Consider the following 24,825-nt stretch of genomic DNA (forward strand, 5'->3'; position numbering starts at 1 on the left):
CCAAAAAGCTCAAAAACCCCAAATTAAAGAAAAATAACCCAAAATAAAATTAAAATACAAAATAAACTAAAAAGGTGCCAGAGCAGCAAAAGTCATCCCAAAAAAATCCCACAAAATTAAAAACTACTCAAAGAAGGAAACTTCCAAAAAAAAAAACCCTTGGAATAAAAACCCAGGAAAACTAAAAAAAAAAAAAAAAAACACCAAAATTTAAAAATTACCAAAACAACAAAAACCCAAATTAAAAAACCACAGAGACATAAAAAATTCCCAAACCCATCCAAAAAATCGCCCTGGAAATGAAAACCCAAAAGGGGCAAAAAAGTCCCAGGAAAACAAAAAAAATTCCCCAAAAAATTCAAATCCCAAAAAGTCAAAGCAAAAAATCCCCATCCAAAGGGAAGAACCAAGAATTTAATTCTTATTTAACCCCTAATTTGGTTAAATAAATTAATTTATTGTCACTGGTTTGATTAATTAATGAGAGGAATTCCAGTGAAATTCCTGATTTTCCCACTCATCCCAAACTCCCAGCAGGAGCAAAATCCGGGAGAAGTGCTGAGAGATCTTTTCTAAAATAAAAATTCCATTTTACACAGAAATCCTTTGTTTTTTTCCTTCACACCCCCAACTCTTTTGGGAATCATTTCAATTTTCCTTTCCAACAGCTGGAAAAATCTCATTTCTCTTGGAAAAAAACAGGAAAAAGCCATTTCCTGCTTCCCAAATAATTATTCCCAGCTACGTTCCCCGCCAGGAATGGGTTAAATTCCTCAAAAAATTGGGATTTTCAACAACAAAACGGGAATATTTCGAGGAAGGGATGGATCCAAAGGCTGGAATTTTGCCCTGAAAGCCCTGGAATTCCAGGGGATTTTACCGGTGGGATTTTTTTCCACGGAATTGTAATCCTCCACCACGGAGTCCTCGATGACGTCGCTGATCTTCTGCCATGGCTCCAGCTCCTCCTCCTCGCATTCCATGAAAAGATCCGTGTCTGCCATCCTGCAGGAAGGGGAAAAGCGGGAATTGGTGGCTGGCAAACTCGCAGGGATGGCTTTTCCAAGGGCAGGAAGAGGAACAGGGGCTTTGGTTCGGTTTCAGTTCCCAAAACTCCAAGGAAGAAAAGCAATGAAGGTTTAAAATCCGTGTTTCTTTCCAAGGAAATCCACGGAATTTGGGATGGAAGTTCCTGGGAGTGACTCAAAACTGGGATATTTCGCCTCTCCCACCGAGGAATTCCAGGTTATTTCTCCGGTTTATCATCCCTGGCTTTTTCCAGGGAAATCTGTGGAATTGTCTTGAATACCAAAAAATTAATAAAATTAATAAATAAATATAAATGATCACAGCTTAATAACCCCAAATCCCTTCTCATCAATCAATCAATCAATAAATCAATTAATCTATACATAGATTAATTAGGGAAATTTTTCCAGGGAAATCTGTGGAATTGTCTTAAATACCAAAAAACTAATAAATAATAATTAATGAAATAAATAAATATTAATGATCACAATTTAATAACCCCAAATCCCTGCTCATCAATCAATCAATCAATTAATCTACACACAGATTAATTAGGGGTTTAAATGTGGCCATGGAACAAAGAGAGGCCTAAAATTCACCTTAAATAACTAAAAATTTAAAATTAATAAATATAAATGAATTATTCAAATTTAACACTTCACTGCCAATAAATATATTAATTAACATATTTATCTATGAATAAAGCAGGGGTTTAAATGTGGCCACTGAGGAGGAAGAGGCCCCAAAATTAGTCTTAAAAATGCTTTAAATAAGAAAATATTAACAAATAATAAATAAACTATTTAACAGCTCAATGCCTGCTAATAAATTAATTAATTTATTTATACATAGATAAAGCAGGGGTTTAAATGTGGCCACTGAACAGAAAGCCAGGCCTAAAACTGGACTTAAATTAGAAAATATTAATAAATAATAACTAATAAATTATTTAAATGCAATATTTAAATCCTGCTACTAAATTAATTGATTAATATATTTATAGATAGATAAACCAGAAAAGACAGATAAAACAGAAAGAGGCCTAAAATTAATCTTAAATTGCCTTAAAAGAGGGAAAACGATAAATAAATATGAAAGAAGAATTAATATTAATATTAAATAATCAATATTATTAATAAGGAATCATAATTAATAAACCCCATTTCCTACTCCTCCAATAAATCCCCATTATGTCATTAACACAAAATAAATCAGGCAAAAAAACCCCGCTTTATCTCGGATACAAACACCCCAGAATTCCAGAGCTTCTCCCCAAATCCACTTTGTATCGGATACAAACACCCCAGAATTCCAGGGCTTTTCCCCAGATCCCCTTTGTATCGGATACAAACACCCCAGAATTCCAGAGCTTTTCCCCAAATCCACTTTGTATCAGGTACAAACACCCCAGAATTCCAGGGCTTTTCCCCAGATCCCCTTTGTATCGGATACAAACACCCCAGAATTCCAGAGCTTTTCCCCAAATCCGCCTTCTATGGGATACAAACACCCCAGAATTCCAGGGCTTCTCCCCAAATCCACTTTCTATGGATACAAACACCCCAGAATTCCAGGGCTTCTCCCCAAATCCGCTTTATCTCGGATATAATCCCTCTGTTTCCCCAGGAGGAAAATCACGGAGCTGGAAAAACGGGACCAGAGCTTAAAAACTCCAGGAAATCACCGGGAAAATCCCTCCATAAATGAAATATTCCCGAGGTTTTCCCACCTGAACAAAAGGGTTTGGATCCCTCCATCCCAGATTTTAAGATCCCCCAATAAATGAAACATTCCCGAGGTTTTTCCACCTAAAAAGGGTTCGGCTCCCGGGGTTTCACACCGGGAATTGCTCTGGTTTTGTGATGCAAACGCATCCCAAGCATCTCCCATTATCCCCAGTGTCTCCCATTAGCTCAAGCACCGGTGGGAGGCTGGGGATGGGTTTAGGGTTTCATTCCCGCCCCGAGGTTCCCTGGAGTCATCCTGGGAAAGGCACTTTTTAAAGGATTTTTTAAAAATTTAAAATCCAAAAAAATTTAAGATTTAAAAAAAATCCCCAAGTATTTTTTGTCGTCCCAAAATTCCCAGCTTGGAATCAGCGGCGGGAGCTTCGTTTTGAGGCTTTTAATTAAAATTAGAATCAAATAAAATTAAAAATGAAATAAATATAAAAAATAAAAGTACTAATAAAATTAAATTAAAATTAAATTACATTAAAATTTAAAATAAAATTAAAATTTAATTTAAACTAAAATTAAAATTTAATTTAAAATAAAATTAGAATTTAATTTAAAATAAAGGTAAAACGAAAATTAAAACTAAAAATTAAAATTGAAATATAAATAAAGTTATAAATTAAAATATAAATAGAAAAATTTGAAATAAATAGAAATAAAGATAAAAATATAAATAAAGCCAGAAATAAAATAAAAATAGAAATAGAAATAAAAATTAAAGTATAAATATAAATATAAATATAAATATAAATATAAATGGACTTTTCCTGCTGGAAGTTCCTGGGAATTCCAGGGCAGGAATAAAGAGGAATTCCCAGCTCCAGGTGAGCTGGAAAAGCAAAGAGATGAATTTTGGATAAAGATGGAGCGAAGAGAATTATGGAATATTATCCCTGAGGGATGGAGACTCTTCCTGCTGTGCCCAGGATTTCACATCCTCACTCTCCCGATGGGAAAACCCAGGGAAACCCCCCTGCTTTGCCCAGATTCAGGTGGGAAAATTCCGGGATTTGGGATGTCCCTTCCCACCCCTCCACCCCCAGCTGGATTCCAGCTGTTTTATTCCCTCCCTCTGGCTGGGAAAGAATTCCAGGGGTAATTCCAGCTGCAGTTCCATTCATCCTCACACCAGCACAAGTTAAATCATTTTAAATGACATCTCCTAACCCCAAAACCAATCCCGAACCCTAATTTTAAAGCTTTATTCCCATTTTCCAAGGGAAAAACGCAATTCCAGGTGAATTTACAACTCAAAATCCAAGGAATCCGAGGTGGGAATTCATCCACGGATTGGAATTATAAAATATTCGTATTTTTCTTTTGAAATGAAATTCCCAACCGGATTCCCAGCAGGAATCCACAGCCACAGGTGACTTTTTTTCCAAGGAATTTTCCTCTTCCCTGTTCTTTGCTGGGTTTTACCCCAGGATTCGATGGAATTCCGATGCATTTATGGTGTTCCCAACACCCAAACCCTTCCCCAAAAATGCATTTTAAGATCCTGGAATATTCCTCACCTCCTGAGAATCCAGGAAAAATCCTAAAATTAGGATTGCAGATCCAAAATTGGGATTTAAGATCCAAAACTGGGATTTAAGATCCTACAAAGAAGCTCCAGGGAATGTCTTAGGAGAGAAATTAAGGCAAAAATTAACTTTTATGTCCAAGTTTCCCTCCTGAGCAGCCACTTTTCTCCATGATTTTCCCAAATTCCATGTTTTCCTCAAGAATTCCCTTTTTTCTCACTGATTTTCTCCCTGATTTTTGATAATCTGCCTTCAACAAGGAAAAATAACTTCATTTCCAAGACCCCACGAGGGTCAAAGCCAAACAATTCCCACCAGAAAAATTCCCAAAGGTGCTGGAAATAACCAAAATAAAGCACTTTAATGGCTTTTCATGATTAATTAGCACAAATTAAATCTGATTAATTAATGAAAAGACACTTTGGATGAGGTTTTCCTGATTTTTCTATATGGATAGGAAGGTGAAGGGTGAAATCCCAACCTCCAGGCCAAGGGAGATTTGCTTTTTGCTTCCCAAACTGACCTCACACTTCCCAGGATTTTCCCAGTTCCTGGATGTTTGAGGGAAGGCCACGCTGGCTGTTAATTAAATGTAATTATTAATTATTATTAACCTTTAATTACGGTGATTTTTATCTACCTCAGAGCCGAGGAAACCCAACCACTTCCCGATTTTTTGGGATTGTTCTCCCAGCTTCCAGAGGCTTGGAGGCGTGGATTTTTTTGGGAAGAGGCAGAACATCCCAAGGTTCTGCCTGTGGGATGGGGGACACTAAAATCCCATTTTTTCCCCCCATTCCAGAGCGACTGGAAGGAAAATTTTCTACAATTCCAGGCTGGAGCAACGGAGAGAATTCCCAGGGTGGGAAGCACTGGGAGGAGAATTCCAACAATTACGGGATTTAAAGGAAAATTGTGCAGGGATAAAAACAAAAATTAACCAGAGGAAAAATGGAAGAGCAGGGTAGGGAATGGGAATGATTCCTGGATCCTGGGAAAAATATTTCCCAAAGGAAGCAGCAGATCCCTCCCATCCTCTGCCCCCACTGGGATCAGGTGAATCCCAATAAAATCCTATTTTTGGGAAGCAGGATCCATCCCTCTCCAGCTCCCTGGCGCATCCCAGCCAGAGAGAATTCCCGGAAAACCTCGGAAAACCTCGGGATGGCATCAAACACCGGGAATTTGCAGCCTCGGGGGATGAAATTCCAAATCCTGCTGGAGGGAGGGAATTCCTTCGGTCCTGACCCAGCCGTGGGGAGATTCCCTTCTCCCAGAGTTTTGGGATGCCAGGTTTGTCAGGGTGAGGGCAGGGGAGCAAACGAGGAGAAGTTTTCTTGTCTTTTCCTGCTTGGATCCGGTTGGGAAGAGGGGATGGAGCCACTCCTGTCACCTGAGGGTGACACCAGAGGGATGGGACAGGGACAGAGCACGGAAAGGCTGGGAAGAGGCTGAGGAAGAGGAGCAGGATGGTGATCCCAAACCCCTGAGGAGAGGGGTGGGACGGCAATCCCAGATCCCTCAGGAAAGGGTTGGGATCCCAATCCCAGACCCCTCAGGGGAGGGGTGGGATAGCAACCCCAGGACCCTCAGGAGGAGGTCGGGATATACCAATCCCAAATCCAGTGGGATGGGATGGCAATCCCAGGACCCAGTGGAAGAGGGTTGCGATGGCAATCCCAGATCCCTGAGGAAGAGGGTTGGGACACCAACCCCAGGACCCTGAGGAGAGCGGTGGGATCCCAACCCCAAATCCCTGAGGAGAAGGCTGGGATCCCAATCCCCGATCCCTGAGGAGAGGACTGGGATCCCAATCCCCGACCCCTGAGGAGAGGACTGGGATCTCAATCCCCGATCCCTGAGGAGAGGACTGGGATCCCAATCCCCGACCCCTGAGGAGAAGGCTGGGATCCCAATCCCCGACCCCTGAGGAGAGGACTGGGATCCCAATCCCCGACCCCTGAGGAGAAGGCTGGGATCCCAATCCCCGACCCCTGAGGAGAGGACTGGGATCTCAATCCCCGATCCCTGAGGAGAGGACTGGGATCCCAATCCCCGACCCCTGAGGAGAGGACTGGGATCCCAATCCCCGATCCCTGAGGAGAGGACTGGGATCCCAATCCCCGACCCCTGAGGAGAAGGCTGGGATCCCAATCCCCGACCCCTGAGGAGAGGACTGGGATCTCAATCCCCGATCCCTGAGGAGAGGACTGGGATCCCAATCCCCGATCCCTGAGGAGAAGGCTGGGATCCCAATCCCCGACCCCTGAGGAGAGGACTGGGATCCCAATCCCCGACCCCTGAGGAGAAGGCTGGGATCCCAATCCCCGACCCCTGAGGAGAGGACTGGGATCCCAATCCCAGCACCCTCAGGAGAAGGTTGGAATACCAATCCCAGATCCCTGAGGAGAAGGTTGGGATCCGAACGCCAGGACTCTCAGGAGAGGGCTGGGATCCCAGTCCCCAATCCCTGCGGCCGAGGGGCTCCACACGCCAGTGGAGAGGGGGACTCACTCAGCGAAGGTGAAGCACCAGCAGGCCAAGGATGATGAGGGGGGTGGTCTCACCCTGCAAACCGCTGGCCACAGACCCCCCCCTTTTCCGTAACTTCCCCTGAAAACCGGGAAAAGGCCGTTTCTCCCGAGAACTCCGGGAAAAGCCCCCCGCCACCCTCGGCGTATTGTGGTGGCTAAGAAAGAGAGCGAAAAATAATCCCCGTGCCCAACATGGCCGCCCACCAGCGAAGCAGCGCCGCCAAAGAGAGGAGGGGGCGGCAGCACCGGGAGAAGGGAGGAAGGAGGGACGCGACCGCCCCTTCCTCACCCCGGCGGTGGCAACCGGGGGGCGACCATCAGGGGACCCCCCGGTGTGGCGGGGGCAGCGCGGAGGGAGCGGCGACGGGGCCGCATCACCGCCGCCCCCCTCCCCTCAGGGCGGCCGCTTCACCGCGCCCCCCGGCCGTGAGGGCTGCGCGCGGATCACTCCGCGTCCCTCAGCGCCCGCCGGGGCCCGGCGGGAGCGGCCGCCGGAGCCGCCGCGGCTCCTCCCCGGCCCCTCCTCGGCACCCCGAGCCCTCCCTCCTCCTCCTTCTCCTTCTCCTCCTCCTCCTGCTCTTCTCCTCCTCCTCCTCCCGCCACCGCTTTGTGTACGGCGCGCTCCGGCCCTGCCGCCCCCCCCCCCTCCCTTCATTCCCTCCTTCTCCCCCATTCCCGGGCGGTTCGAGCCGGTTCCACCGTCACCGATCCTCCCCCCTCCATCTCCCGCCGCCGCCGCCGCCACCCCCGGGGGCCCCGCCGCCTTCATCGTGCCCCCCCGCGCCCCCCGCCTCACCTTCCTCAGCGCTGCCGCCGCTCGCTCCTATGGGGCTCCGCCGCTCTCCGGGCGAGGCGACCCGCAGGGCGCGGGGGCAGGTGGCATGAGCCCCCCCCCGCCCCCCACTTCGCGGGATGCTAAGGAGGATGAAGATGATGAAGAAGAAGGAGGAATTATCCCTGGCTCTGCTCGCCCTCTGTACGTTCTGCCGGGGGGCGTCTCCGTGCTTGGCGTGCGTGTGGGTTTTTCCCCCCCCCCCCGCCGCGCTTCACCCCTCACGGAAAGGGGGGGGATAAAAAAAAAAAGGTCGTCGGGCCCGGCGGGCTGATACAGGCGCGCGGCGCCCGCAGCCGCACCACACACACACAACACACACACCACACACACAAAAAGGGGACCTGGCCGGCGGAGGGATATGGTGACGTCACTTCCTCCTGCGCGCGGTGACGTCACGGGGGGACGGCCCTGAGGCGGCTGAGGGAGGGAAGGGGGGGGCGGGAAAATGGCGCCGTTGGGTCGCGACCCCCGCCCGCTCCTCGCGGCTTTTCCCCTCACGGATCCGCCATTGCTCCGGTTCTAAGGGTCCCTGAGGGGATGAGGGGCTGCGGAGCGGCGGGAGCGCGGCCGGGCTGAGGGGATGCTCCCGGGGGCCGAGTGTTCCGCGCTGGGCTTGACTGGCCCGAGACCCCCTCAGGGCCGTGGGGGGCTGTGAGGAGGGGTCAGCCCCAACAGGTGAGGAGTGGTTGGTCCTAAGGTGTTCCCTGGCCAAAATCTCTTGCTTGGGGCCAAAATTTCCTACCTGAGGCGAAACTGTCCCACCTGGGGCAGGTGTTGGCTTTACCTGGATGGGCTTCCCTCACCTTCCATCCCCTTGGAGTTGGGATCAGCCCTCCCTGACATCCCCAGGTGAGAAGGAGTTTGGTCCTAAGATGCTCCCTGGCCAAAATTTCCCACCTGAGGCCAGAAGTTTTCCACTTGAGCTAGCCCAAAACTGAGGAAAAACAGCCCAAAACTGAGGAAAAACAGCTTCGAAAATGAGGGGGAAATAGCCCCAAAAATGGGGGGGGGGGAAATAGCCAAAAAAACCTGGGGGAAAGCAGCCCAAAAATGGGGAAAAAATAAACCAAAATGGGGGAAAACAACCCCAAAATGAGGGGAAAATAGGAAAAAAAAAAAAAAGAGAGATAAATATAAATAATCATTTAAATCTCTTTAATAATAAAAGAAAAATCCCATTCATGGGTTTTTTCCTAGTGGTTCATGGAAGCAGCAGGGATGTAAAAGGTGAGAATGTTTCGGAAATGCCAAAATAAACATTCCCTGGAGGGAGGGGAAAAAAAGCAGATTCCTTAAAAATTCAATAATAAATAAATTAATAATTAATAAATTAATGAATTTATTCTCATTAGGGACCATGTAGAGAATCCCAGCTGGAATTGGGAGTGAAATCCTGATTTTCCAGGAAAAAGAATCTTCTTCAAGAAGGAATTTTTTGGGATTTTTTCCGTCCAAAAGAGCCACAAAATATTTTAAATTTGCTGAGATCCTTGGGAGAGAATTCCCGGCAGGTCTGGAAACTTTGCCCAAAATCCCGAGTTTTTAAGCCAAAACTCCTCCCTCTTCTGCCATTTCCAAACTCTCCCTCTCCAGGCTGGAAAAAAATGGGAAAAATATGGACTAAAAAGGAGAAAATCGGGAAAGAACAGCGGGAATTCGGCCGTGGAAGGACTTTGGAAGTTTCCCCCGGGCATTTAAGGTGGAATTTTGTCCTTTCCGTGCCCTGGATCCTCCCCTTGGCCCCTCCTCTCCCAAATCCCACCCCTTTTTCCTGGATTTCGGACCCTTTCCCGGCGGTTTCTCCACAAAAATCCTCCGGAGTTCCCGGAATTTCCACTCCCAGCTCGATCCAGGATGGGTAAGAGATCCCAAAATCCCCGAAATCCCTGGATCCCACCAGGATCTGCTGCTTTGGGCTCCCGGGGGGTGGAATTCCGGCTTTTGCCTGGATTTAAATATTCCTTTATTCCCCCAAACCCCGTGGTTTTAATTAGGAGCTTTAATTCCTTCATTAAAATCCATTTTTCCTCGAATTAATTGGGATTTTTTTAATCCCTAAACTTCTAAAAACTGGGAAAAACTCCTGGACTTGCTGCTTGGGAACAGGAAAAACCCTCAGGAAAATCCTTAAGGCTCAGAACTCAGCTTTTAACTGATATTTTCTATTTTCTATGGGATAAATCCCTGATTTCCAGGATATTTTCCTTGTTGTTTTGAGGCTAAAACCTTGGATTTCCGTGAACTTTCACTTTTGGCTCCGTGGAAAAAGTGGGAGGGACTAAAAACTGGGACACTGTTTCCATGGGAATTGTTGGGAAATTTCCCAGGGATTTCAAAACAGAGGGAAAATCATAAATTTTGGGATGAAAAAAATGATAACTTTTGGGATAAAACCCAGCCAAAAATGAGGAATTTCACCCACCAGGAATGTGTAGCCAAAAATACCAATATTCCAAGCAAAAATATCCTGGGCTTCCTGGAATTTTTTCACTCACAAGTGGAATTTTTTTAGGAATTTTTGGCCCCAAGGTCCTGGAAGTCGATAAAAAGCTTTGGGAATGATTGACACACCTGGAAGGGCCTGGGAGCTCCAAAAATGGGGAATTATGGAAGGAATGAAGTCCTGGAATGCTCTGAAAAGTGAACTCCTTAAATCTCCTTGGGAATTTGGGGTTTTGGGAGAAAATTCCTGGAATTCCTGGATGTTTTTTGTGGCTTCTCAATTGTTCTAACTTGAATTTTAATTGGATTTTTCCCAAAGTTAAATCCAGATTTGCCTCCCTGGAATTTGGAATATTTTGATACTAAACCCTCGAATTCCAGAGAAATTCCCGTTTCTCCAGCCCCTGCTAACATCCCAAAATTATCCCTCCTAATTTGGCACTTTGGGACAACTCAGGGACCCAAAAATTGGGGTAAATTCCAATGTTTTATTCCCTGGAACGAGCAAATCCAAGGCCTAAACACTGGGATAAACTCCAGTGTTTTATTCCTCGTTACCACCTAAAAACCTGGAACGAGCAAATCCAAGGCCCCCAAATTCCCAGGATTTTTTGAGGCTGGACTTTCGGAAGGATTGGGATGTGGAAATGATGGAATTTTCCCCCTTTTTTCCCTTTTCCAGCAGGAAAATGTGGAGCGTGTGGGCCAGGCTATCCCAGTCCTCTGGAGGCCATGAAAGGCAAGTGCTGGGACAACATTCCCAAATCCTGGAATGGGATTGGGATTAGGGGGGGATTTGAGGGGAGAGAAAACAGATAAAAAGTATAAAAACATGGAATTTTGGGATAATGAATCCTGAATTCTGCCCCCAGGGCCCCGGGAGCAGCTCCTGTACCTGCCCTGCATCTACCGGAACACCGGGATCAACAGTCCCGACTTCCTGGCCACTGTGGACGTGGATCCCAACTCCCCGCACTACTGCCAGGTACGGAAATCCGGGAAAATCCAGGAAAAGCTGGGAAAATCCGGGAGAATCTGGGATCCCAAATCTCCCCCAGAGCAGCCAGGGACTGGAATCCAGGAAAATCCAGGATCCCAGACCATTCCCAGGTGGATCTGCATCCTTCCCCCTTCCCTTAATTAAGAATCCCATTAATTAGAGCCATTCCAAGATTCGGGATCCATTCCATGCAACTTCTCCAAACAAATCCCATCCCCATCCAATTCTTCTCCCACCATTCCCAGTAATTTTCCCGCTCTTCCAAGCTTCCTGAATGACAGACACCCTGAGTGTTGAGGGAAAATCCGGGATTTTGGAGGCCCATCCCTGTTTTTCCAGGTGATCCATCGGCTCCCGATGCCGAATCTGGGGGATGAGCTGCACCATTCGGGCTGGAACGCCTGCAGCAGCTGCTACGGAGATCCCACAAAAGCCCGGAATTTCCTGGTGCTTCCCAGCCTCATCTCCTCCAGGATCTACGTCGTGGATGTGGGGTCGGATCCCAGGGCTCCCAAACTCCACAAGGTTTGCAGCAATTGGAATTTTCCCGCTTTTTTTCCCGCTTTTCTCCCTGCTTCTTTTTCCCTGATTTTCCCCCTTTCTTCCCCCTTTTCCCTCTTTTCCCTCTTTTTCTCCTTTTCTTCCTGATTTTTCCTTTTTTCCCTGCCCTTTTCCCCCCTTTTTTCCTTTTCTTCCCCTGATTTTTCCATTTTCTTCTTTTTTCACCCTTTCCCCCCCTTTTTTCCCTTTTTTCTCCCTGATTTTTCTGTATTTTTCCCTGCCCTTTTCCCCATTTCTTCCCCCTTTCTTCCCCCTTTCTTCCCCCTTTCTTCCCCCTTTCTTCCCCCTTTCTTCCCCCTTTCTTCCCCCTTTCTTCCCCCTTTCTTCCCCCTTTCTTCCCCCTTTCTTCCCCCTTTCTTCCCCCTTTCTTCCCCCTTTCTTCCCCCTTTCTTCCCCCTTTCTTCCCCCTTTCTTCCCCCTTTCTTCCCCCTTTCTTCCCCCTTTCTTCCCCCTTTCTTCCCCCTTTCTTCCCCCTTTCTTCCCCCTTTCTTCCCCCTTTCTTCCCCCTTTCTTCCCCCTTTCTTCCCCCTTTCTTCCCCCTTTCTTCCCCCTTTCTTCCCCCTTTCTTCCCCCTTTCTTCCCCCTTTCTTCCCCCTTTCTTCCCCCTTTCTTCCCCCTTTTCCCTCTTTCTCCCTTTCTTCCTGATTTTTTCCTTTTTTCCCCACCCTTTTTCCCCCTTTTTTCCTTTTCTTTCCCTGATTTTTCCATTTTCTTATTTTTTCCCCCTTTTCCCCCTTTTTTCTCCCTGATTTTTCTGTATTTTTCCCTGATTTTCCCCCCTTTTTCCCCCTTCCACCCTGTTTTATCCCTTTTTGTCCTTTTTTTCTCCTTTTTTCCCCCCTTTTTTTCCCCTTTTCCCTGCGAACATTCCCCAACCCTCCCTCCCACTACCACAGGACCCCTCTGGCTGCTCCCACAGCTCCTGGCCATAAACCCGCATTTTCCAGCCCTGATTTCCAGGACTTTTCCCCCCCTTTTTCCCACTTCCAGGTGGTGGAAGCTGAGGAGTTGTCCCGGCAGGGGAACGCGGCTTTCCCGCACACCTCGCACTGCCTGGGCTCCGGGGAAATCCTCATCAGCTGCCTGGGGGACCCTGCAGGCAACGGGAAAGGTCGGGATCCTTCCCCATTCCATGAAAACACCCCAGGGCTTTTCCCTCTCCATCCACAGGCCCCAAAATCCGCGGAATATTTGGAATTTCCCTGCTGGTTTTTAGCACGTTCCAGCGGTTCTTTGTGGGGCTGTAAATTCATCTCATGGTAAATTATCATTGTTATAAAAATGATGGGGAAATAATTTGAGGGGTTGTTATTATAGGGAAGTATAAAACTAGGAAGGACAATAATAACAGGAAATAATTTTAGGAATTATTCTAGGAAAAGATGGAATTTTTGGGAGTTGTTATTGGTAATCATGAAATTCTGGGAAATAATTTAGGGATTATTATTCTAGGAAAAGATGGAATTTTTGGGAGTTATTATTGGTAATCGTGAAATTCTGGGAAATAATTTTAGGGATTATTATTCTAGGAAAATAAGGAATTTTTGGGAGTTATTATTTGTAATCATGAAATTATTAGGGATTATTATTCTAGGAAAAGATGGAATGATAGGAAATTATTAGTACCAAGAATAAAACTGTGGGAAATAATTTTAAGGATTATAGGAAAAAGTGAAATTTTAGGAAATTAATAATAATAATAAAAATTATGGGAAATATTTTAGGAATTATAGGACAATGTAGAATTATAGGAAATTATTAATAATTATATTAATAAATTATGGGAAATAATTTCAGTAGTTATTATTATAGGAAATTTCAATTATTATAGGGAAAAAATATTATTAATAATAATAAGGAAAATAAAAAAAAATAAATAAAAAGAAGTAAAAAGAAGTAAAAAGAAGTAAAAAGAAGTAAAAAGAAATGAAAAGGCATGAAAGCAAATAAAAATAAATAAAAATAAAGGATTGATTTGCTTCATTTAAAGCTCTTGAAATATCTCCAAACCCTTTTTTTTGGGGGGAATTTTTTCCAGGCACTTTCATCCTCCTGGATGGAGAAACCTTCGAAGTGAAAGGAAATTGGGAAAAAGGAGGGAAAATCCCAGCCCTGGGCTACGACTTCTGGTACCAGCCCCGGCACAAGGTCCTGCTGAGCACCGAGTGGGGCGTTCCCAGGATCCTGGCACAGGGATTCCACCCCAGGGATGTGGAGCAAGGTTGGTGGGAAATCCCAGAAAATTCCAAGCAGAAATCCCTGAAAAAAACCCCCATTTTTTTACAGCAGGAATTTCAAGGAAAAAATGGAATTTTTGAGAGCAAAAATACCTGAAAAATTCCATTTTTTAAGAGTGGAAATTCCTCAAAAATTCAGTTTCGGTGAGCGAGAATTCCCGAAAAATTCAGGTTTTGAGAGTGGAAACTCCTGAAAAAAAATCCATTTTTGGGAGTGGAAATTCCTGAGAAATTCATTTTTTAAGAGTCCAAATTCCAAAGGATTTTCATTTTTGAGAGAGAAAATTCAAGAAAAATTCCCCTTTTGAGAGCTCGAACTCCTAAAAAATTCCATTTTTGCATGGGAACTCCTGGAAAATTCGATTTTTAAGAGCAGAAACTCCAAAAAATATTCCATTCTTGTGAGTGGAAACTCCCAAAAAATTCCATTTTTGAGAGTGGAAACTCCTGGAAAAACTGAATTTCTGAGCGTGGAAACTCCCAAAAAATTCCATTTTTGAGAGTGGAAACTCCTGGAAAAACTGAATTTCTGAGCGTGGAAACTCCCAAAAAATTCCATTTTTGAGAGTGGAAACTCCTGGAAAAACTGAATTTCTGAGCGTGGAAACTCCCAAAAAATTCCTTTTTTGAGAGTGGAAACTCCTGGAAAAACTGAATTTCTGAGCGTGGAAACTCCCAAAAAATTCCATTTTTGAGCGCTGCAACCCCTAAAAATCTCAATTTTTTGGGGAAAAAAATCCTGTGTTTTAACCCTAATTCCCCCCCAAAGCCCAACCCAACCTTTAACTCCCTGTGAAAATGCCCGGATTTTGGGAATATCCCTCCCCAGGGCACTACGGGCGCCACATCAACGTGTGGGACTGGAGCAGCCGCTCGCTGCTGCAGGAGATCGATCTGGGAAAAGGCTCCATCCCGCTGGAAATCCGCTTCCTGCACGACCCCAGCGCTTCCCAGGGATTCGTGGGATGCGCCCTGAGCGGGGAGATCCAGCGCTTCTACAAAACCCCGGTGAATTCCTGGGAATTCGGGATGAAATGGAGCCGGGAATTGGGGATTTTCCATGGAATTTTCCTGGGGTTTTGTGGAGTTCTCCGAGGTTTGATCACTGTGGGATTGTGGGAAGGAAAAACCGTCCAGGAGACATCCCAGGGACATTCCCACTCTTCCAGGGGGATCCTGGACACTCCCAGGGATGGGGAATCCATGGAATAACCTGGGCCAGGATCCAGAATTTATCCCTAAAATCCAGCCCAGGGAGTCCTGGAATGGTTTGGGATGGAAAAAGTCCTTCAAGACCCCTAAAATTCCAATCCCAGGGACATTCCCACTATCCCAGGCTGCTCCAGAGATCGGAAATCCATGGAATCACCTCTCCCAGCAGCTCCCTGCCCTCCCAGGGGAGAATTCCTCCCTGGATATCCCACCGGGAATGTCCCCAGTGTCACCTGGAGGCTTTGGAAGCTCCAGGAAGACCCGAAGGGAACGGAATTCCTTGGATTTGTTGGATTTTCTCTTGCCAATCCCGGCTCAGCTTCCCTGAGCTTAACAAATCCAGGGTCGGGAGCTGGGCTTGGATCATCCCTCCCAGCTGCAGATATTCCATGGATTTTGGGAATTTGGGGAATTTTGGGATAACAATTCAGTGTTTTCCCTCCCTCAGGAAGGGAACTGGGCAGCGGAGAAGGTGATTGAGGTGCCCAGCAAGAAAGTCCAAGGATGGCTCCTCCCGGACATGCCAGGTCAGTGAGAGCGAGTTTGGGGAAAATTTGGGAATTTTCTCATGGATCCAGAGCAGATTTTGGCCAAATTTGATCCTTAAATGGCAAAAAATTCCCAATTTTTGTGGTTTTTTAAGGGAGAATTCTGGGATGAGCAAAGGAGCCCCGCGGTGGGAGGGGGATCTGCTCCGTGCTTGAGGTGGGATTTTCCAGGAAAATCCTTGGAATGTGGGGCTGGATGTGCTCAGGAATCCTGGGAATGCTGGAGAACCCTGGAATGATCCCAAGGTCAATTTTGTTTCTCCCAACTTTTCCAACCCCTTTTTTTGATGCTTCCAAGTGGGAATTTCGGGGTTTGGGGCATCTCTGGTCCCTCCCATTCCCTGATTTCCCTCTGGAATTCCCCCGGGAAGGTCTGATCACGGACATCCTGATCTCCCTGGACGACAGATTCCTGTACTTCAGCAACTGGATCCACGGGGATGTCCGGCAGTACGACATCTCCGATCCCAAAAATCCCAGACTGGTGGGGCAGGTGAGGAAAAACAGGAAAACACTCCCAAAAATCCAATTCCAAGCTCATTCCCTCCTTTTTTTAACGATTGAATTTGGATTCATTTTGGGTTTTCCCATGGAATTTGATCGTTTTCCAGGTTTTTCTGGGAGGCAGCATCTCCAAAGGGGGAGCGGTGACCGTGCTGGAAGATCGGGAATTGCAGGATCAGCCGGAGCCTTGCGTGATCCAGGTGAGTTTTCCCAAATTCTTCCCTCATTTCGGAGATTTCTGATGTCAAAAACCCCGGCCGAGGTTGTTCCTGCCTGGATTTTCCTTCCTTAGGGATGGATTAATCCCTAAAATCTGAATTTTCCCCTGGAGAGAAACTGTGGAATTATTAAAGTTGGGAAAAAGCTCCCGGATCTCCCAGTTCAACCATTAACTGATGGTTTTTTCCATGGAAAATTTTGGGATGGGGATAAAAAAATCTCTTGGACACCCCCAGGGCAAGGAAATGTTGGAATTTCCACCCCTGGAATTCCTTGGAGAATCTCTGGATGTGGCACATGGGGAGGCGGGGAGGCGAAAAAAAGAAGCAGGAAAGGGAATTCCTGCCAAAAATTGGGGAAAACACTTGGATTTGATGATTCCCATAGGGCTTTTCCAACCTTAATCCCACAATCCTGTAAAAAATTCCGGAAAATTCCAAATCCTTCATCCTTTTTTTCCTGACTCATCTCCAACGACTTCAGGCCTCCCATTCTGAGGCAAAAATTCCCCCCCCCCAAAAAAAATCCATTTCCTCCATTTCCGGATTTGCCGCTCCGGAATCCGGGATTTTGGAATCTTTTCCCAAAATTTTAGGGAAAGAAGATTCCCGGGGGGCCGCAGATGCTGCAGCTGAGCCTGGACGGGAGGAGGCTCTACGTGAGCACGTCCCTGTTCAGCGCCTGGGACCGGCAGTTCTACCCCGAGCTCATCAGGTCAGGCAGTTATTGATTACTTATTGATTATTTATTGATTAGGAATTGATTATTTATTGGTCAGTAATGGATTAGTAATGGATTAGTAGTTTATTTTTATTAGCATCAGCAAAGTCTTTTACTGGCCCCAAACCCTTTTCCCATTCCCTCTTTTCCCAAACCCATTCCCAACCCTTTTCCCATCCGTTCCCAGGGATGGCTCTGTGCTGCTGCAGCTGGACGTGGACACGGAGAAGGGGGGACTGGCAGTGAATCCCAAATTCCTGGTGGATTTCGGGAAGGAGCCGGGGGGTCCCGTCCTGGCGCACGAGATGCGCTACCCAGGGGGAGACTGCACCTCCGACATCTGGCTCTGATCCCAGAAAACCTGGGATTTATCCCATTTTTTACCCTTTCCCCCCCTTCTTTTCCCTCCACTTCCCTTTTCCCGGGGATTTTGGGATGCCTGGAGCTTCATCCGCTCCCAAAATTCTGATTCTGGAGCAGCTTCTCTTAAAACTCGTCTCCTTCTGCACTGCTCAAAGATCAAAACCCCAAATAAAATTCTCCTTCCAGCAGCTGAAATCCCATTTTTATAGGCTTTTGGGAATTTTTGGCATTTTTTTGATTCTAAAAAATATCATTTTCCAACTTTTTTGGTTGTATTTCCACTAAAACTGCGAGTTTTCCGTTGGATAAGGTATCTGATGTCATTTCCCAAACTTTTTCCCATCTTTTTTGCTGTATAGAGATAAAATAGGGAAATTAGGGAAATGGGGATAGAATAGGGATAAAACAGAGAAACAATAGGAAAAAATAGAGAAAAAATAGGGATAAAGTAGACATAAAATGGGGATAAAACATGGATAAAATAGAGATAAAATGGAAATAAAAATAGGGGTAAAATAGGGGTAAAATTGGGATAAAATCCACACCTGGAAGAAAACCAGGCGAAGAAAAACTGGCGAAGAACCAGCAAAGGGAATTTCTCCCAGAAACTTCCAGCAATCCCTGCACACCCCGTGCCCCATCCCGAGGATTTTCCCAGCCCCGCTCCCACCCTCAGCCCCTGGCGGGATTTGTCTCCCCCGGATGAGTTGGGAATGAGACTCGGGAAGCTGCGGCTGATGCGGGGAACAACTTTATTTATTCCGGGCTAAAGCAGGGCCGGGGCCGAGCAGCGTCGGGAAAGGGCTCGGGATTGCCGGGAAAGCGCCGGGAGCGCTCCAGGGAATGTCCCGGGACAGAGACAGGGACCGAGCCGGGCCGGGCACAGGATGGGAGCCGGGAGCGCTCCAGGGAATGTCCCGGGAATGTCCCGGGACAGGGACCGAGCCGGGCCGGGCGCTTCCCTCGCTGCTCCCGAGGCTGCCGAAGTTCCGGATCCCGGGAAGAGCCCGGGGACATGGCGGGGACATCCCAGGGACAGCCGCGGGTCCCGGCGCTGCTTTGCCAGGAGCGGGATCGAGATTCCAGCGGGAACGGGGACCCCAAAGCCAACACCCGAGGGGACCCCAAAGCCCGGAATCAGCCGAGGGGACCCCACACCCATCACCCGCCGGGACCCCAAGCGCAGCACCGCAGGGGGAGGGGACAGCGGGCGCTTCCCGGGATCCCTAGGGCAGGATCTCGGACTTGGAATCGCCGCCGGGGAAGCGAATCTCGTGCGCCAGGCACGGCCCGTGCGGCTCCTTCCCGAAATCCACCAGGAAGTTCTTGTTCACGGCCAGGCCGCCCTTGTCCGTGTCCACGTCGAGCTGCAGCATCACCGAGCCCTCCCTGCGTGGGGACAGCGGGGGCTCGTGGCGACAGCGAGCCCCGGGCTGCGCCACGGAGCCCGCCCGGAGCCGCTGCGGAGCCCGGGAGAGGATTTGCCAGCCCCGGGAGAAGGGGACGGCAGCGGGGCCGGCTTTGGCTCCCGAATTCCCTCCGGGAGTGAGCGAATCCCTGGGCAGGATGGGCCAGGACGGGCTCGGGCTCAGTTTTGCTCCCGAATTCCCTCTGGATGATGAGGACGGGATGTGGCAGGACTGGATCCCCTCGGGCCGGGCTCATCCCTGGCTCTGCTCAGTCCCGACCCGCCCGGGGGCTCCGCCGGGAGCGGCTCCGGGAGAGCCCCGGGCGGGTCCCGGCCCCTTGCCCGCCCCCCGCCCCTCCCATTCCCGCAGCGCCCCCGGGAAAAAGGGGGGAGCCTTTTCCAGCCGGGAATTCCTTACTTGACCATGCTGGGGTAGAACTGCCGGTCCCAGGTGCTGTAGAAGGAGTTGGTCACGTAGAGCCGCTTCCCGTCCAGGCTCAGCTGCATCTTGCTGGGGCCGCCGTACACGCGCTTGCACTGGGCACACACGGACTGGGGTCACTGGGGGCACTGGGGGCACTGGGGGCACTGGGGGCACTGGGACTGGATCCCAGCAGGGGAAGGGAAGGGGGAAAGCAGGAGAAGGAGCAGAGCAGGAGCAAGAGAAGAGCAGGAAGGAGCGGAGCAGGACTAAATGAGAGCAGGAGCGGAGCAGGAGCAGGTCAGAGCAGGTCAGAGCGGGACTGAGGTCAAATCCGAGCAGGAGCAGGTCAGAGCAAGAGCAGGAGCAGCTCAGGGACTGCTGAGAGCAGGAGCGGATCAGGAACATCTCCGATGCAATCGGCTCCGCTCAGAGCAGCTGAGCGCAGGCTGAGGCGCGGGCGCTGCCAGCCCTGCCAGGCGCTCACCTTGACCACCAGCGGCTCGGGCTGGCACTTGAGCTCCTCGTCCCTGCACACGGTCACGGGGCCCCCTCGCAGGATGCTGCCCCCCACGAACACCTGCAAGGGACGCGGTGGGACACGAGCGTTCCCCGGGCCCGGCCCCGCTGGCCCCGCGCCCCGCTCGGCCCCCCGGGCCAGGGGCTGCCGCTCACCTGCCCCACCAGCCGGGGCTTGCAGTTCCTGCTCAGCTCGTACTGGCGGATGTCCCCGTGCAGCCAATTGCTGACGAACAGGAACCGATCGTCCGGGCTGATGATGAGGTCGGCGATGAAGGCTGCGGGCACACACGGGCTCAGGGCAGCGCCGGGGGAGGGCACGAGGGGTTGGGCTCAAGGATTGGGCTTTGGGGTAAAGCAGGACTCGGGCTAAAGCAGGACTTGGGCTCACTCGGACTTTGGGCTCACTCAGACTTTGGGCTCACTCAGACTTTGGGATCAGGCAGATTTTGGGGTCAGCCATGATTTACAGTCACCCAGACCTTGGGGTCAGCCAGGCTTTGCCCGGCTGCAGACCTCGCGGAGGGAACAGGAATGCCACCCCCGGGGGCACACGGACCTGGCATCTTGGGCATGATCCAGCCCGACACGTCCTTGGGCGGGATGCGGATCACCTCCTCCACTGCCCAGTTGTCTCTCTGCACAGGGACACAGAGCCGCGGCTGAGCCCCCGGTGCCCCCGATCCCGCTGCGGGGATCCCGATCCCGATGCGGGGCACACCGGGCTCATCCCGGCCCGCCCAGGCTCTGGCTCCGGACCCTCCCTCTCCCCGCCCCTCCCCGCGCTCCTCCCCGCGCTCCGGCCCGGCCGGGTCCCCCCGGCAGCCCCGGGGCCGCTCCCGGCACTCGCCTCGCAGGATTTGTAGAAGCGAAAGACGACCCCGCTCAGGGCACAGCCCACGTAGCCCTCGGCGGCGTCGGGGTTGTGCAGGAAGCGCACGTTCAGGGGCAGAGAATCCTCGCCCAGGTCGAAGCACTGCGTGAGGCTGCGGCAGGACAAGTTCCACACGTTCAGGCGGCGCCCGAAGACCCCTGCGGGACACGGGGGGAAAGGGTCGGGGGCGAGCAGGGCCAGGGATCCCTCCCCGGAGGGCTCCTGGTGGGGATCGGCAGGGAAAGGACGGGATTTGGGAGGAGAAACTGGGAAAGGGCGGGATTTGGGCAGCAGACAGGGAAATGCAGGATTCGGGGAGCAGCCGGGAAATGCAGGATTTGGGGAGCAGACAGGGAAATGCAAGGTTTGGGAGCAGACAGGGAAATGCAGGATTTGGGGAGCAGACAGGGAAATGCAGGGTTTGGGGAGCAGACAGGGAAATGCAGGATTTGGGAGCAGACAGGGAAATGCAGGGTTTGGAGAGCAGTCTGGGAAATGCAGGATTTGGGGAGCAGACAGGGAAATGCAGGATTTGGGAGCAGCCGGGACCAGCCCGCCCCCGGTGCAGCCCCTGCCCACCCTCAGCCCGAGCCCGGCGAAGGCGCCGGGGGCACAAATCGGCCTCTGTGGGGGCACCGGCCCCCGGCAGCCCCTGGCTCGGCGCTGGCATTGGTGCCACCCGCGTGTCCCCACCTTTCTTGAAGTCATCGGGGTTGAAGCCGCGCCCGGCCACTTTGGGCACCACCCCGGCCGAGCTGACCAGGACGTTGTGCCGGGGCTGGTACCAGAAGTCGTAGCCGCTCGGGGGAACCTCGCACTCGTTCTCCCAGTTCCCCTTCAGCTCAAAGGTCTCTCCGTCCAGCACCACGAAGCCACCTGGGGCACACGAGGGACGCGGCGGTGACAAAGCCGGGCTCCCGCGTTTCCGTCGGGACTCCCGAGATGGGAATTCTGGCAGGGAAATGGGAATTCTGGCAGGAGAATTCACCTTTGGCGTTGCCAGCGGGGTCGCCCATGTTGGCGATCAGGATGTCCCCGTTGGGCAGGGGGTGCGTGACAGCCAGGTAGCCCTTGTTGCACTTCCAGAACACATCCACGGGCTCGATCATCTGCAAAAATCAGCACAAAGTTCAGCCTCCGCCTGCTCGGCGCCTTTGCCGGCATCACAGAATCCTTTGGGGCCGGGAAAGACCCCCAGGATGGTCCAGCCCAGCCTCTGGCCACTCCCTGGCAGAGGCCCTTCCTCTCCTCCCTCCATCCCTCTCTCCATCCCTCCCCGTGCCCCCCGGGGCTGCCCCCGGCCGTACCTTGCAGATCCGGGGCGCCCGGCACTGGGAGCCCACATCCACCACGTAGATGCGGGAGGAGATGAGGCAGGGCAGCACCAGCTTGGTCCTTTTGGCCGCGGCGCCGCTCTCGAAGCAGCCGCAGGCGGGGCCCCACCCCGCGCAGTGCAGCTCGTCCTTGAGGTTGGGCATGGGCAGCCGGTGGATCACCTGGGCACAGCCGGGGGAAATTGGGGAATGCCCCGCCGGGAGCGGCCCCGGGCTCGGGGCGTCCCTGCACAGGGGCTGCGAACGGCCGGGAGCGCCCGGCCAGGAGAATTCTGCTCGCGGGGAATGAGGGACGTGCAGCTGCCCGCCGGGATTGCTCAGCATTCCCACCGAAATTCGGGGAATTGTGGCTGTGCAGAGCTGCTGTTCGTCCTCTGGGCCGGGCTGGGGCTTTGCTCTGCCGAGTCCTGCCGAGGATGGAGCTTAAAGCGCGTTTAAAATGCTCCAAAGCCTCTTTTGCCTTCCGAGAGCCTTTGATTCCAAGGGGGATTTTTGAATGTGCTGGGACTTGGGAAGGGAGTCGGAGGCAGCACAGGGAGCTGGGGGTGATCCAAGCACGATCTGGCAGGGGGAGAGCGGGAATGGCGCACGGAAGGGGAGGACTGCCGGCAGGAAAAATCCCTGAGCGCTGCAGAGCCAGCGGGGCAGCAGCAAGGAGCGGCCCCCTGACGGCAAAACTCCCAGAACTTCCCCAGGTGGCTCCGAACGGGACAGGGCCGGGACGGGGGACAAGAGCCAGCCCAGGCTGGGGGGACACAAAGCTGCCCCGAGCCCAGAAGGGGCCGGGCAGGAGCGGAGGGGACGCGGGACAAGCGGGTTTTCCCAGGAAGAAAGAGTCCGAAGGCCGGCCCCGGAGGCCTCGGGAAGCAGAGCCCCCGCAGCGATCCCTCCCCCCAGGAAGCCCAGCAGGAGGCAGCTGGTACCTGGCCGTAGTGGGGGGAGCGGGGGTTCAGGTCCACGGTGGCCAGGAAATCGGGTTGGTCGATGCAGGTGGACCTGTAGGTGCAGGTCACGTAGGCGACCTCCTCCCTCGGGGCTGGGGACACAAAAGCGGGCTCAAACCGCGCCGGGAACCCCCAGCAAGGGCAGGAGAAGCTCCGGGCAACTCTCAGAAACGCCCGAAATGATTTCCAGGATGCTGCGAGCTCCTCCCGCTGCCCCGTCCAGCTCCGGGGCCGCTCCTGCCCCGGGAACAGCCGGGGGGAACCTCCCGGAGTTCTCCCGCTGGGGAAGGGGCTCAGCACGAACACCGAGCTCGGGGGATCCCAAAGAGCCCAAATTCCCCCATGCCAGCCCCGTCCCAGCCCCATTCCCAGCACTCGCCTTTCAGCACGTCGGGGCACGAGGGGTACTCGTAGCACGGAGCTCTGCATCTGTCTGGGGAGAGGAGGGGACACCGTGAGCCCGGCCCTGGGCCGCGGCTCCGGGCTCCCGGCGCAGAGGGTCCCTCCCGCCCCGCGCACCGGGGCCGCCCCAGCCCTCCCCGGGACCCACCGGGAGCGCTCGGGGCGGTGCTGGCACCTCCCGGCTCCAGGAGGGGACCCCGGGGACAGCCCGGAGCCGAGCCCTGCCCGGGGCCCTCGGAGCCCCTCGGGGACCCCTCCGCACCGCGGGGATGGGACAGAGCAGGGACGGGATGGGGACAGAGCTGCCACCGAGACCGAGACCGGGACGGGGACAGAGCTGTCACCCTGAGCCGGGACGGGAGGGAAGGTCCAGCAGGGAAAATCCCCTTGGACCCCGGACCCCTGGAGCAGGGAAGGGCCCCTCAGCCCCGCAGGAGCTCCCCAGGGCCCAGCAGAGCCTCGGGACCAGCGGCACCGCGGCCAAAGCTCGGCCCCAGCTCCCCCCTCCTGCCCAGCTGTGGACAAAGCCAGCTGTGCCCAGCTGTGCCCGGGCCGGGGCTGCGGGCCCGGAGCTGCGGGGGGAGGCTCCGAGCGTCCCTTACCCATGGCTGGAGCTTTGGGGGTGCCCGGTGGTGGCGGCCGAGGAGCTGGAGCTGGAGGGGCAGCTGCTGTCTCTGGGCTGGAGCGGCTGTGCCGTGCCCAGGCTGCTCCCGGGGGGCCTTTTATCCCGGGAAAAGGGTGGGGGGAGCGAGGCCAAGCCCAGGGAGGGGCTGCCCAGCGCTTGGGAGGTGCCAGCCCGGCGCTGCGGCTTCTTTCCGCCTCCCCGCCGCCAATCTGGGGCCAAATCTGCTGCTCCCTGCAGCTCCCAAACCCTCAAACACCGCCGGCCCTATCTGATCCCGGCCTCGCTCCCCATGGAACGGCTGCTCCAGCCTCCCATCCGGCCCCATCCAACCCAGCCCCGTGCCCAGAGCATTCCCAAAGCCCGGCCGGAGCCTCGGCCCCACCAGCGGCTCCCGGGGCTTGCAGGGGCCGATCCCAAAGGCTCCTCTGGGATCCTGATCCCGGCAGGAGACACGGCCCGATCCCAGGGATCACCCAAAGGCTCCTCTGGGATCCTGATCCCGGCAGGAGACACGGCCCGATCCCAGGGATCACCCAAAGGCTGCCCAGGATCCCGGGGGCCCAGCAGGGCCCGGCAGAGCAGCCTCTGCCCAGGGACAGGAGTTTGGGAGCTCAGGGACAGTGGGATGGGCTTGGGGAGCTGAGGGGATCCCAGGAACCGGGAAAATCCCAGGGGACAACGCGGACCCTCAGGAAATCCGCCCTGAGCCCTCCTGAGGCAGCAGCAGCAGCCGGGGCAGGACACGGGGCGGCCTCGCAGGGTGGCACCTCCGGGTGGGGACGTGGGGCCAGCTGGGCAAAAGTGGGATTTGAGGAGCTCCGCACTGGGACTT

The 24,825-nt window shown here is 52.1% G+C and overlaps 3 protein-coding genes across 6 annotated transcripts in view; 1 reads left to right on the forward strand and 2 right to left on the reverse strand.

Annotated features, from left to right (window-relative positions):
• The window catches only part of POGZ (pogo transposable element derived with ZNF domain), a 24,545-nt gene extending 16,843 nt beyond the window's left edge, over positions 1-7,702 (reverse strand). The window contains exons 1-3 of one of the 2 annotated variants that reach the window (XM_068994975.1): positions 4,815-4,866; positions 4,283-4,390; positions 881-1,005 (exon numbers count right to left, since the gene is read on the reverse strand). In XM_068994975.1, the coding sequence (XP_068851076.1) occupies positions 881-1,004 (124 nt within the window). In that variant the 5' untranslated portion in view covers position 1,005; positions 4,283-4,390; positions 4,815-4,866. Of the gene's footprint in view, positions 1-880; positions 1,006-4,282; positions 4,391-4,814; positions 4,867-7,621 lie in introns of those variants that run through there. The other variant, XM_068994974.1, reaches the window with a different exon arrangement.
• Positions 7,657-17,661, forward strand: LOC138098417 (methanethiol oxidase-like). 2 transcript variants are annotated; one of them, XM_068994976.1, is made up of 12 exons: positions 7,657-7,801; positions 10,785-10,841; positions 10,975-11,087; positions 11,442-11,627; positions 12,654-12,774; positions 13,702-13,884; positions 14,730-14,908; positions 15,561-15,639; positions 16,032-16,153; positions 16,272-16,364; positions 16,979-17,097; positions 17,291-17,661. In XM_068994976.1, exons 1-12 carry the CDS (start codon positions 7,738-7,740, stop codon positions 17,451-17,453), a joined length of 1,479 nt encoding a protein of 492 aa, XP_068851077.1. In that variant the 5' UTR covers positions 7,657-7,737; the 3' UTR covers positions 17,454-17,661. The 2 variants fall into 2 exon arrangements, with proteins under 2 accessions (XP_068851077.1, XP_068851078.1); XM_068994977.1 differs by lacking the exon at positions 7,657-7,801 and adding an exon at positions 9,437-9,518.
• A 942-nt stretch (positions 17,662-18,603) lies between these two features.
• LOC138098599 (methanethiol oxidase-like) lies at positions 18,604-23,001 on the reverse strand. Of its 2 annotated transcripts, XM_068995242.1 has the most exons (10): positions 22,946-23,001; positions 21,996-22,184; positions 21,677-21,797; positions 21,382-21,564; positions 20,665-20,846; positions 20,374-20,452; positions 19,971-20,092; positions 19,783-19,875; positions 19,293-19,411; positions 18,604-18,855 (listed from the first exon to the last, which is right to left on the reverse strand). In XM_068995242.1, exons 2-10 carry the CDS (start codon positions 22,164-22,166, stop codon positions 18,693-18,695), a joined length of 1,233 nt encoding a protein of 410 aa, XP_068851343.1. In that variant the 5' UTR covers positions 22,167-22,184; positions 22,946-23,001; the 3' UTR covers positions 18,604-18,692. The 2 variants fall into 2 exon arrangements, with proteins under 2 accessions (XP_068851343.1, XP_068851342.1); XM_068995241.1 differs by lacking the exon at positions 22,946-23,001 and having other exon boundaries at positions 21,996-22,405.
• Positions 23,002-24,825: the final 1,824 nt, after the last annotated feature.

The sequence above is a fragment of the Aphelocoma coerulescens genome, chromosome 25 (genome assembly GCF_041296385.1).
Source record: "Aphelocoma coerulescens isolate FSJ_1873_10779 chromosome 25, UR_Acoe_1.0, whole genome shotgun sequence".
Lineage (NCBI taxonomy): Eukaryota > Metazoa > Chordata > Aves > Passeriformes > Corvidae > Aphelocoma > Aphelocoma coerulescens.

Excerpts from the sequence above, each read along its gene's own strand:
- LOC138098417 (XM_068994976.1), top strand. The coding sequence starts at position 7,738 with ATGCTAAGGAGGATGAAGATGATGAAGAAGAAGGAGGAATTATCCCTG. Across the intron at positions 10,842-10,974 it reads TCCTCTGGAGGCCATGAAAG|GGCCCCGGGAGCAGCTCCTG; the intron begins GCAAGTGCTGGG and ends TTCTGCCCCCAG. Across the intron at positions 16,365-16,978 it reads CGGAGCCTTGCGTGATCCAG|GGAAAGAAGATTCCCGGGGG; the intron begins GTGAGTTTTCCC and ends CCAAAATTTTAG.
- LOC138098599 (XM_068995241.1), bottom strand. The coding sequence starts at position 22,346 with ATGCTGAGCAATCCCGGCGGGCAGCTGCACGTCCCTCATTCCCCGCGA. Across the intron at positions 21,565-21,676 it reads CCCCGCTGGCAACGCCAAAG|GTGGCTTCGTGGTGCTGGAC; the intron begins GTGAATTCTCCT and ends CGTGTGCCCCAG. Across the intron at positions 19,876-19,970 it reads AGCCCCGGCTGGTGGGGCAG|GTGTTCGTGGGGGGCAGCAT; the intron begins GTGAGCGGCAGC and ends CGTCCCTTGCAG.